Raw genomic sequence first — 12,988 nt, forward strand, 5'->3', positions numbered from 1 at the left:
ATTGATTTCAAAGAGAGGAAGGGAGAAGGAGAGAGATAGAAACATCGATGATGAGAGAGAATTATTGAACAGCTGCCTCCTGCAAGCCTCCTATTGGGGATCGAGCCTACAACCTGGACATGTGCCCTGACTGGGAATCGAACTGTGACTTCTTGGTTCATAGGTTTACATTCAACCATTGAGCTACAGGTACATCAGTGGGCCAGAAAATTCATATTCTTCATTATAGCAAAAATATGAATACAACTCATCAGTTTTCATTATAAATTCTCTATGCACATATAACTGGTACTCTGGCATTGCAGAGAGGTCTGAGGTGTGGCTACAAGGATATATACAGTAAAAATGGAAGTTTCTTTTTTTAAATTTATTTTTATTTTTTAAATTTCTTTATTGATTAAGGTATTACATATGTGTCAAAATGGGAGTTTCTTGATCTCCTTAATTTATAGGAGGTTAGGGCATCTATAGTTATCCAGGGCTTCAGAAATCCTCTGTGAATTAGCAGAAAATCCAGAAGGAGAGAAGATGAAAATGACAAAGGGTGGAGGACAGTATCGTCAGAGGTTGTGAACCTTAAATAAATCAAAGATATCTCGAGTAATGCCATAGCTGGCTTGGCTCAGTGGATAGAGCATCAGCCTGAGAACTGAAGGGTTCTGGGTTTGATTTCGGTCAAGGGCACATGCCTGGGTTGCGGGCTCAATCCCCAGGAGGCAGCTGATCCATGATTCTCTCTCATCATTGATGTTTCTCTCTCTCTCCCCCTTCCTCTCTGAAATATATACATGTATTATATATATATGTATTATATATATGCATATATATACATATACGTACATACATACATACATATATATATATATATATATATATATACATATATATATATATATATATATAGAGAGAGAGAGAGAGAGAGAGAGAGAGAGAGAGAGGAGTAATGATTCAGAAGCAGCCATGGCAAGTGAGAAAGAGGTTGATCCTGATCAATCAATCTAATTAGAGGTATGTGAGTCAAGAAAGAGTGAGCAGCAAGCATTTGAGAGGGTTGCAGGAGAATATTTTCTGTGGAATGCCAGGTGTTTCAAGACATTCAAAGCATGGATGGGACTGGCTAAATAGTTCTAGGAACCTGCGTCCAGAATGACTTCGCTTCTAAGTAAATCTTCATGAAGAGCTTCCGGGACAGTGGAAAGACTCTAAGCTTCTTCAGAAGGAGTCAGTGGGACCCAGGTTTGAATCGGCCCCAAGGGAATGCTATATCAGTTGGGCACACTGGGAAAAGATCAATTAGTGTCCGGAACCTTCAGCATGTAATTACCAAAAAAACATGACAGTCGGTCTTAGGAAACTTAGGGGAAAGGATGCTGTCATCTCTGAAGTTGGCCACAGCCTAACACTATTGTAAAAACTTATATTCACTGGGGTTATTAATCCTCAAGGCCATTTTAGATAAAGAGTTTAACATACAATAGAGGCCAAAATTAAGACGTTAAGCAGAATGGGCTATAGATTTAATTCTCAGCTGATTATACAACCTTTTACAAATCATTCTTAACTGGTCTGTACTAAAATACTTAGTAAAAAAACAACAACAATGCTCATGATAATATCAGAGCCTGTTCTGTTACAACAGGCAAATAAAATCATATTTGTAAGAACTCTTTGGAAGAAAAGAATAAAAAAAAATATGCTATTAAACGTAACTGCCAAACAGGAAAATCTTGCTAAGAAAATTATATTTGGCATCTGAATGCAGAGAACAATAGTATAAAACAACAACAAATTAGGATTTACTATTTTAAGACTTAGTAAATATTGGAAAAAAATGTTTAAACTACTTTGAAATGAAATGACAACTTTTTTTATTTTTTATTTTAATTTCTTGATTGATTAAGGTATCACATATTTGTCCTCATCCCCCCATTCCCATCCCACACCCCTCCCCACGCTGAAATGACAACTTTTATCTTTATGTTCTATATATTCTCTAGTCTTGAGAATCATATTCAACATCACTAGTGGCCTAAGAAACACAAATTAAAACAACACACCGTTTTCTCCACATCTGATTTGGCCATCAAAGCTGAGTGAAGGCACTGGGACACGCTTAATCCATTTTACAGACCAGGAAACTGAGGCCAATTGCAGTTGGCTGTGGAACTTGACTCAGCACACAGGAAGCCCTCAGAGCCATGCTCTTTGCGCTTCCTAAGGGGCAGCGGCCCAGCAAACAGAACAAACCTTCCAGTCAGGCTTCCGAGCCTCTTTCTCAAGCACCTCTTCATTGCGGAGGCTCCACATTCTTTCCTCTCCCCCCATTCTTTACTGCCCCCCGTTCTCCGAAGCAGGTGGAAGGCTTCCCACTCACTGCCTAGGCATGCTCTGCTATGGGGCAGGGTGTAGCGAGCTTGCTTTTGGGTCAAGGCAGGAGCAGGAGTCACTGCCTCTGAAGTGTGAAGGCCGCCTGAGCAAGGCCCATTAGCACTGGGAGCTTCTCTGAATCACATCAGTCAGTCCAGTACCCTGCAGTGCAGCACCCCTCCACTGAGGTGGCACCACCCCTCAACCCCCGCCTCAGGGGTGAGGGTCCTGGCCCTCTGCCAGGAGTCCTTCCATGCCCCTTGATCCCTGGCTGGGCCCACCCACGTCTTGGGGGCACTGCAGAACCTCTGTCTCTCTGCAGATGAGGCAGATCCCTGCCCTAGGTCTCCGCAAAGCTATGAATCTGTGGCCAGAGGCCTGGTCTGGGTCTCACATGCCTGCAATGTTCCCAGGGACCCTGGGAGCGGCTGGGCGAGTCCCGCCTCACCTCCCCGGGGTGCCGATCTCCCCAGGGACCCCCCTGAGAGGCTGGATGGGCCCGGCCACGCCCCCCCAGGTTGCCGATCGCCCCCGGACCCCTGGGAGCGGTGGGATGGGCCCGGCCACGCCCCCCCAGGTTGCCGATCGCCCCCCGGGACCCCGGGAGGGGCGCGATGGGCCCGGCCACACCCCCCCAGGTTGCCGATCACCCCCCGGGACCCCGGGACGGGCGCGATGGGCCCAGCCACGCCCCCCCAGGTTGCCGATCGCCCCCCGGGACCCCGGGACCCCCCGGAGGGGCGCGATGGGCCCAGCCACGCCCCCCCAGGTTGCCGATCGCCCACGGGACCCCCAGGACAGGCCCGGCCACGCCCCCCCAGTTGGCCGATCTCCCCATACCCTCTTGAGCGTCTGGGCAGCCATGTCTCACCTCCCCAGGGCAGCGATCTCCCCAGGGACCCCCGAACTAAGAGGACTGGGCTGCCGCCATCTTGATCTTCTCAACGGCCGGATAGGCCACCCGAGTCCCGCCCCCCAGCCTCCTGCTGGCCCAATTGTGGGCGTAGTGGAGGTGCGGTCAATTTGCATGTTTCTCTATTATAAGGTAGGATTTTAAAGAAAGGAAGGAAGGAAGAAAGGAATGAAGGAAGGACGAAAACTAAACAATCAATTAATGGCTTGTCCTTCTTGCAATAAGCAGCATCAAACCAGATTTCAAATGGACCCCTGTACACAACTGCTAAGTGTGTATATATTTTCATCCACCTAACCATGACTAGGTACATAAATTTGACATATTATTTATTACACACCTCTTTAATTTCAAGTTTTATTTAGCAAGCACATTAAGCAAAAGGGGCTAGCAGGGTTTTACATACTTGTTGATTCTGCCTTCTGATGAACCATTCCATAGCATCCCTATCCTGATACATTAGAGCACTGCTTTACATTATTAGAGGCCAAAGGGCCATGACTATCATTATATATAGTACAGAGTAAACATTCTTTTAGGTAGGCTGACAGATAGTCACAAATTGGCACACTGTCCCCAAAGCCTGACAAATTAGTTATATGCAGGATACTTACATCAGCATAGTGGCCTAGCATATCACATCGGTCACATCGTTTTTTCCAGGAAGGTCTTCCATGACATCTGTGAGTAGAAGACATAGGCAAAGAACAGTCTAAGCAAAAGCGGGCTGGACAGGCATACTGGAGGTGTCCTCTCTCGGAGCAGAGGCAGCAGGCACGGAGTTTCTATGTGGCAGACAAACAGAAAATGTCTTTAGTAAAATACTCAGTCTTAAACAGCAGATTAATTTTTCTTTATCTGTATAATTCCAAAACAGTAACTTTTTTTTTATTGAGGTATTATATGTGTACATATCTTACCATTTGCCCCCCCCCCCCCAAAAAAAAGTAACTTCTAATTTGAGACCTCAATGAAGGTAAAATCTGGAGCCTAATTATAAAGTAAAACAAAATGGCTGAAATCAGAACTTTAACACAAGCTATCTGTATCCTCTGGTTGCCAAAAAGGCATATTAATCTGCATGTAGTATCAGGTGGCATCTATTTCTTATGCCTTGTCTTGTAGGAACATTGGCAAAGTAGAATGTGTCTGAAAGGAAAAGTAGGAAGCTGAGGACCTGGAACCTAAGTCCTCGAAGGAACAGAAAGAGATAGCTTTGCCTAGAGAAGCAAAGACAAAGAAGAAGCATGAGAGCTGTCTCAAAAATTTGAAAGACAATCATTTGGAAGAGGGAGTAGGTAATAGAAATGGTTGTTAAAGGCTTAGTATGTGTCAGGGAACATCTAAGATCTTTAATTCTGTGTTGTTCCAAAGGTTGATGTATCTGTTTAATATAATTTACATCAGTAAACATCTATCAATGCCTAAAATTATGATTTTCTAACAAGGAAAATTCTCTAATGATGAAATAGCTGTCTCAAAGTAGAAGGTTTAGAAGTGAAAAGGGTCTCAGGAATCATCTGATTCAATCTTCTTGTTTTACAGATAAGAAAACAGAGGCACAGAGAATTAAAGAATTTGCCTAAAGTTGTCCAACTACTGATGGGAAGCTGAAATGGAGTCCAGATTTTTCTGACTAAATTTATTGTTCTTTCTCTACTACTACTCTAGGCTATTGCCTGCATAATAATATTAACAAGAAATTTAACACATATATTACTTAAGATTTGAATTCTAAGGTTATAGGGTTTCAATCCTAAGATTTTGATTTTAATAAGGTAGAAAGAAACATTACATATTTCACATACTTGTGGAAAGGGGCAATTTTTTGACAAATGGCCACATTTGTCACAATTTCTACAGGTGACGTTTTTGTTTGCTGTATAATATCGGTGGGTCCATCTTCCAGATGATCTATTATTACATATCTGGGCCTAAGGGGAGGAGGGAAAATAAAGAATTAAAAAACATTATTTCATACTGTTCAAGAGAGTTAATAGTCATTGTAGGTAGAATAGTCAGTTCAATTTAGAACCCAGCAACATGGAACACTGTGTTCTTAAAAGGAGTTAGAAAAACCTAAAAGGTGTGCTGGAAAGACAACTCTACTTTTTGTCTGCCCCTTCCCTCCATTCTTTTACATTCTCCAAATGGTTCCATTTCTTCTGTATCTTTCTCTGCTTACAGTTCGGGCCTAGCAAGGGCACTGATGTGCATCAGACATGCTGGTGGCATTCGGAGTCAAAGATATTGCTGACTTCTATATCTGAATATATACCACATTTTTCTGAATGCGAAGCTTGCTTAAGTTTTTAGTTAGGGAATGGTGTTTTTTTAAAATGAATTTCTCTTTTATAAAGTTATAAAACTATATAGCTAATGAATACATTCCTTCTAATGAATAGCCTAGGGTTACTGCCTATAAACTGAATTATAATTTTTAAGAGAGAATGATATTAATTTCCTCCCACCAGAGTCCTTTTAAAAATTCATTCTACCTACAATGACCCAATGCTAGCTAGCTGTCCCATATTCTAGCCAAAAGCTAGTATCTTGCAAGAAAATATTAGCAAAGCACATCATATGGATATCTAGAGAGGAATATGTAAATACCAACTATGCTTTTATCTTGTTTGGTAGAATTCCATCTTTGAAAAAATTTTTATCTTTTACTTGTTATTTTGCTGAATTGGCCAAGTAGACTCCAAGATGTCATAATCTAATTATCTCTTAAAACTTCTCTTTTACCAACTTGTAAAATTATTCTCTTTTCTAGCCATCTGCCACAATTAAGACTAATAAACACCTGCCACATCCTAAATATAGCCTAACCATTTCCTTACACTGAAGAAGCAGTTATTTCCGGTGTTGATTTTTAATGGTACCAGGCAATATGAGTTGAGAGGGACTAACCACCACAGAGAAGAAACAGAAAGGAATGGGAACTAACTCATTACGGTAATTAAGTGACTGACAAAAATCAAGGCTGAACCATGCCTCCCAAAATTCAATTACCCATAAACTGAAATAAAACTTTTTCTTACAAGATACTCAGGTTGTTTCTATTTTTAAAAGATTTATTAAGTTATCATAATGAAGTGAAAGAAAATTAGGAATAAAAAACTATTAATCTATTATTTATAAGATCAAAAACAATTTTACCTCAACATCTTTGTCACTGATGAACCAGTTTACACCATCTTCTCCTACAAAATAAATAAAATGTTACTTAATCTTTGACATCTTTAAAAGCACTTATAGATTGACAATAAATTATTTAATTTTTTAGAACTGAAATTGAACTTCAAAGGTATAGTGAGAGATGTGAATACCTTAACCTTGTACCTTGGATCATTATTACTTGGTGACTCTGAACAAAATACTTAACCTCTCTTAACCTCAGCTTTCTTACCCATAAAATGGGAATAATAGTATTTGCCCTGTCTACCTAAAAACAGAATCCTATGAGATATGTGAAAATGCTTTGAAAACTATGAAACTATAAACAAATATAAGAAAACTAGAGGCCCAATACACAAAAATTCATGTAAGAGTAGGCCTCCGTAGGCCTCCCTTCCCCCTGGCTGCCGGCACCAGCTTCCCTCCGGCACCCGGGCTGCCGGCACTGGCTTCCCTCCAGCACCCAGGACTCGGGCTGGCTTCCCCCGGGCCACCCGCAGACACCTGGGACCCGGCTGGCTTCCCTCCAGCCCAGCTTCATCAGGAAGGACGTCTGGAAGACGTCTGGTCTAATTAGCATATTACCCTTTTATTATTATAGATCAGTGAAGAGACCAAAAACCTAAAACAAAAGCAGAAAGAGATTTTTACCTGAACTTCCCTTATCTGACTATAGCAGAGCTTTGAGAGTCAGCGACCCCCCACCACCACTGCAGGTGTCCTGTTAGGGAAGTCACTGACCTTGGGTAACAGGGACATTCCAAAAAAACTGTATAAACAAGCATCATCAAACTTTCCATATTCTGTTTATATATTCTTTATTGATTAAAAAAAACATTTTTATTGATTTTTAGAGATAGAGGAAGGAAAAGGGAGAAACAGAAGCATCCAAGAGAGAACAGAACATCCATCAGCCTCCTCCTGCACGCCCCCTACTGGGGAATCCAACCAGCAACCCTTTGGAGCATGCGAGGCGGTCCAACCAACTGAGCCACACTGGCCAGGGTAAAACCTACCTTCTGAAGCCCTAAATCCTCCCCTTTGTTAAGCTGGTATACAAACCTTGACCTTTGCCTGTTCAGTGAGTTACTCATTACTGAGTGCTCCCACATTTTGTTTTTTCTCTTACTAAGCTCTTCATTGTCAGTTAACTCACAGCCTTTTCCCTTCCCCCCACCATTTTGGATCCAAGTAGTTACGGAATTTTTTCATTCCAAAATCAGGATTAACTGTGTCCACTAGCTTCCCACTGTAGTTGACTTTCATTTTACCATTTAAAAAATTTGGATTTTGAACACTATCTCATGATTAGGGCTAAGAATTCAGTACTGTTTTTTTTTTTTTTTTTTTTAACTAGCATCAAAAATAGTAAAGTACAAAAGCAAGAGGAGACCAAATATCCTGAAACCATTGGTCGATCTAAAAATAAAACAAAAAACCCGGGGTGGGGGTGGGGAGCCCTACATTTTTCTTTATCTGCTATTTTCTTCTCTTTGCACTGCTCCTTTACAAAACAGCACATGGTTGTTATTCCTTTGGTCCACCTATGCCCAGGAGGAAGGGACATATGACTAATGCAGAAGCTAAGGAGTCAACAAAGGACTGAAAGACTTTTTTCTCCCCTAAAGCAAAGTTAAGATTTCCTCTTTCCTCCTATCTACTCTTCTTCTCTATCTCAAAAACACAAATTGAGCTTGACTCTTTTCTCTGAAAGGAGTTTTGAAGAGACATGAAGTAATCTACATTTTCTCAGGCCTACCAGGAGTAAGTGTTTAGAGATATATATTTTAAAATAAAATACTTTTACTGAGAAAACCCAAGAGGCTGCTTTACAAAAAGACCAATCCACAGGAGAGCAGAGATGCTGTGCTGATGATTATTTCCTTTGTAAAATTTGGAGGCTGCATCCATATATTGAGAGTGGAGAATACATTAAATAGCAGCAGTTCCCATTTCTTCATCATCACCGTCCATGCTATTATTCTTTCATTCAAAGGATTCATCTAAGGAGCAAGCTTTGCTGTAGCTTTCAAAGCTGCCTTTTGTAACTCAATGTCCTTCATCATTAAAATTCAAAATGACCGCTTAAACTCACTTTAATTATAAAACTGCCTTCATATTGTCCTTAAAAAATGAAATTCAAAACCAGTGAAATGCAAAATAGCAACTGTTGCCACCCTCTATCCACAATAAATTTACACACAACAGGGAACAGTGAAAAAAGGAAGGTTTGAGAGAGGGAGATCCACTCCACTTAGAATTCATCAATGTTCTGGGTATGCACTAAGTTCTCTTCAACAAACTACAGTATATACAAACTTTGGAAAATCTATCCACAAGTACACAAAATAGGTTTCAACTGGAGATTAAATCAGACTTCTTAGTGGAAAATGAACAAGAACATAATCAAGAACATATAAATCAACTCTTCCCCCTACCCATGGTTCCATCTTGGAAATGACAGCTGACTCCTGCCCTTGGTTTTTTATCTATCCTGTTTGCTTAACTCCAAGTACCAACCTAATGAGAGCTTTTGAATATGGGGCAACTCATTAGAATTTCCACAGGCAGCTAGTTCTCCACTGTGCAAAATATCGGGTATGGGAACTCGGTAGAAACCTAGGTTCCAGTTTTAACCTTTTGCACTCGGATGTCGAGTGTGACTCGACACGGTTAGCATTAGAATAAAGGAATCGAGAAGAAAGCAAGCGAGTGCAAAGGGTTAACCCTATCATTTGCTGTGTGGCTCTGGGCAGGTATTTATCCTCTCTGGGTCTGTATAATAAGGGATTTTATTAATGGTACCCATGGTAACTTTTAGCACAACATTTATGTGATTTAACCAGAATTTCATTCATTCTGAAATAAAAAACATTGTCATTTAATCTAGTTACCTACATCCTCCGGGGCTTTGCAACTGGCACACGGTGCCTTGCTTTAAAGCCAACTTCCCACAGGGCTCAGTTGTACTCATCTTCCATCTTCCACCCGGTGCAATGAGTATAAAATGGGATTGCCCTAAAGATGCCTAATATAAATTCTTAGCTGACTTATAGTCTTGTTTTGCTAATATCTAGGCCTGTGATTCTTTTCAGACTTCAGAACTGTAATAGCAATAGCCGATAACTCTTTCTTTGCATTAAAACAACTCAGTTTAACAAACATACTGAAAGGTTACAAGGAGCAAGGTGAAATAGTGTAAACAAAGATGAATAAGAGTGTATAGCCCAGTAAAACACAAGGAGATAAATGAACAAAGAATACAAAAATACTATGATAAATTTAGAGATGTCTAAATTTAAGGGAGAAGGGGGAAAAAAGTCAGAGAAGGCTGTGCCATAAAGGAAATGCTACTGAGGTGTAATTTACGTATTATAAAATATACCCATGTAAAAAATACAGTATGATGAATTTTGACAAATGTAAAATCTATGTATCCACCACAGAAATCAAATGTATAAGATTTCCATCATCCAAATATGCCAGGTGTTACCTTGTGCACATTTGCAGTCAATCCCCTACCCTAGGCAACCACTGATTTGCTTTCTGTCATGATAGATTATTTTGCTGGTTCTAGGACCACATACAGGGTGGAGCAAAAGTAGGTTTACAGTTGTGTGTGAAACACAGTTTATTTTTGTATTATTACTTATTAATTACTAGAGGCCTGGTGCACGAAATTCATGCACGGGTGTGGGGGGTGTCTCTCAGCCCGACCTGCACCCTCTCGCAATCCGGGACCCATCGGGGGCAGTCGGATATCCCTCTCACAACCCAGGACTGCTGGCTCCTAACTGCTCGCCTGCCTGATTGCCCTTAACCTCTCTGCCTGCCTGCCTGATGGCCCCTAACCTCTCTGCCTGCCTGCCTGCCTGCCTGATCGCCCCTAACTGCCTCTGCCTTGGCCCCCACTGCCGCAGCTTTGTCGGGAAGGATGTCTGGAATGATGTCTGGAAGGTTGTTTGGCTGTCCGGTCTAATTAGCATATTACCCTTTTATTATTATAGATTGTATTATTTTCCATATGAGCAACTGTAAACCTCCTTTTGCCTTACCCTGTATAAACAGTATCATCTTACCTTATAAAACAGTAATATGCAAATTGACCGCACCTTCGCTACACCCAAAGCCACGCCCACCAGCCAAAGCCACGCCCACCAGCCAATCAGGGCGAGTATGCAAATTACCCAACAAAGATGGCGGTTAATTTGCATATGCGGAGGGAGGGAGGAGTGAAGCCTGAAGACAACTTAGAAGGAAGGAGGAAAAGCAGAAAGCAAGGTGGCTGCCAGAGGGAAAGCACGGGCGGGGCGCGGTGGGGCGGAGCGCGGCGGGGCGGAGTGCGGCGGGCGGCAGCGGCGCGGGTGCAGGTGTGGTGGCCACAACGGCTGCGGCAGCGGCAGTGCACGCGGCCGAAGCGGCCGCTTGCAGGATTGAATCCTGCAAATGGGCTACTAGTATATCATATACAACTTTGTGTCTGGCTTCTTTTACTTCTGAATTATTTATGAGATTCATCCATGTTGTTGGGTAGCAGTCTGTTCCTTTCTAATAGCTGAGCAGTATTCTAGTGTCTGGATATAATAGTTTAGCTGCTCATCTCCTGATGAACATTTAGGTTGTTTCCAATTTGGGGCAGTTATGAATTAAGCAATAAACATTCTGCAAAAGTCTTCCTTTTAATTGACATAAGTTTTCATTTCTCTTGGAAAAATACCTAGAAGTAGTTACTAAACATGGTAAGTATATCTTTACCTTTATACGGAACTGGCAAATTTTCCCAAAGAGGTTATGCCATAGTAATTACCATCAGCAATGTCTGAGAGTTCAAGTAGTTTCATAATCTTGTCAAAACCTGGAATTGTCAGTCTTTTATTTTATTTTCACCTGATGTTATTTTATGCATTTTTATTTTTATTTTTAGAGAGAGAACAAGAGAGAAACATCAATCGGTTGTCTTCAGTACATGGAATCCAACTGGGGATTGAACCTGCAACCTACTTATGTGCCCTGACTGGAAATCGAACCTGCCATTTTTTGGTAAATGGGATGATGCTGAACAACTGAGCCACCTGGCCAAGGCTGAAATGGTCAGTCTTTTAAATTTTAGCCTTAAAATGGGTGTGAAGTAGTAGTGCATTAGGATTTTAATGGACATTACTCTGATGACTAATGATGTTGAGCATATTTTATACATTTATTTGCCATTCATATGTCTTCTTTCAAAAACTGTTCAAATTTCTGGCCTGTTTTTAAACTGGGTTATTTTTATCGGATGGCTGGCTGTTGTTTTTTTTTTTGTTAAATCACAAAAGTTCTTTATATATTACTAGAGACCCGGTACATGAATTCATGCACAGGTGGGGTCCCTTGGCTTAGCTGGTGAACGGGGCCGATCGGGGTTGTCTCACCCAGTCCTGATCGAGGCAAATCGGGGCTGGATGGCTGGGGGAGGGACCGTGGGAGGTTGGCCTGCTGCGGGAGGTTGGCTGTGGAAGCGCACTAACCACCAGGGGGCAGCTCCTGCGTTGAGCGTCTGCCCCCTGGTGGTCAGTGCACATCATAGCTACTGGCCAGTTGTCCGGTCACTTAGGCTGATATATATATATATACTAGAGGCCCGGTGCACGAAATTCATGTATGGGTAGGGTCCCTATGCCTGGCCGGCGATCAAGACCGATCAGGGCCTTCCAGCTGCCATCCGGGGCCTTCCTTCGTTCCGCGCCGCCCCCCGGTGGTCAGCACACGTCATAGCGAGCGATCAAACCCCCGTTCTCCTGGTCGAACTCCTGAGGGGATAATTTGCATATTAGGCATATATATATATATATATATATATATATATATATATATATACACACACACACACATACACACACACATACATACACACACACACACACACACACACACACACACACACACACACACTAGTGGCCCGGTGCACGAAATTCATGCACATTAAAAGGGATTAATTAGAGGAAATATTTTAATATTGCTATTTGCCCTTTCTCTATAATAGAAGTACCAGAGATGAAAGAAAATTAGTAAAATGTATATGAAAATCTCCCTCCTGTCCGAGTCTGGGGCACGCCGTGGGACCTACAGTCAAGTCCCCGCCCACCACCCACACGCGCTTCAAAAACGCAGGAGACCCAGACCCGGCCAGCCCCATGCCCATTGTGTGAGACCCAGACCCAGCCAGCCCCACCCCCGTCAAGCTCCTCCAAGTGGGGGGCACAGCCTCAGGTCCCTCGTCAAGCCCCGCCAGGTGGGGGTGTGTGTGGCCTGAGGTACCCCAGCCCAGCACTGGGGTGGGGGGCACGACCTGAGGTGCCCCATCAAGCCCCACCGGGTGGGGGGCGCGGCCTGTGGTCCCCGTCAAGCCCTGCAGGGCGGGGGGCTGCAGCCTGAGGTCCCTCGCACCAGCCAGGCGCCATGCAGCTTCAGGTCCCTGCTGTTTGGTCGTGATGTTACGGTGTCCTGGCTAATTTGCATATTCCTCTATTATTAGATAGATATACAGAT

At 42.6% G+C, this 12,988-nt stretch overlaps 1 protein-coding gene across 3 annotated transcripts in view; it reads right to left on the bottom strand.

The window, feature by feature from the left end:
- Nucleotides 1–12,988, bottom strand: part of ZCCHC7 (zinc finger CCHC-type containing 7) — a 203,136-nt gene that overhangs the window by 30,958 nt on the left and 159,190 nt on the right. For all 3 annotated transcript variants that reach the window (XM_079791264.1, XM_079791265.1, XM_079791263.1), the window contains exons 3-5: nt 6,443–6,486; nt 5,089–5,214; nt 3,895–4,065 (exon numbers count right to left, since the gene is read on the bottom strand). In XM_079791264.1, the coding sequence (XP_079647390.1) occupies nt 3,895–4,065; nt 5,089–5,214; nt 6,443–6,486 (341 nt within the window). The remainder of the gene's footprint in view (nt 1–3,894; nt 4,066–5,088; nt 5,215–6,442; nt 6,487–12,988) is intronic.

Source organism: Cnephaeus nilssonii (genome assembly GCF_951640355.1).
Source record: "Cnephaeus nilssonii genome assembly, chromosome: 14".
Classification (NCBI taxonomy): domain Eukaryota; kingdom Metazoa; phylum Chordata; class Mammalia; order Chiroptera; family Vespertilionidae; genus Cnephaeus; species Cnephaeus nilssonii.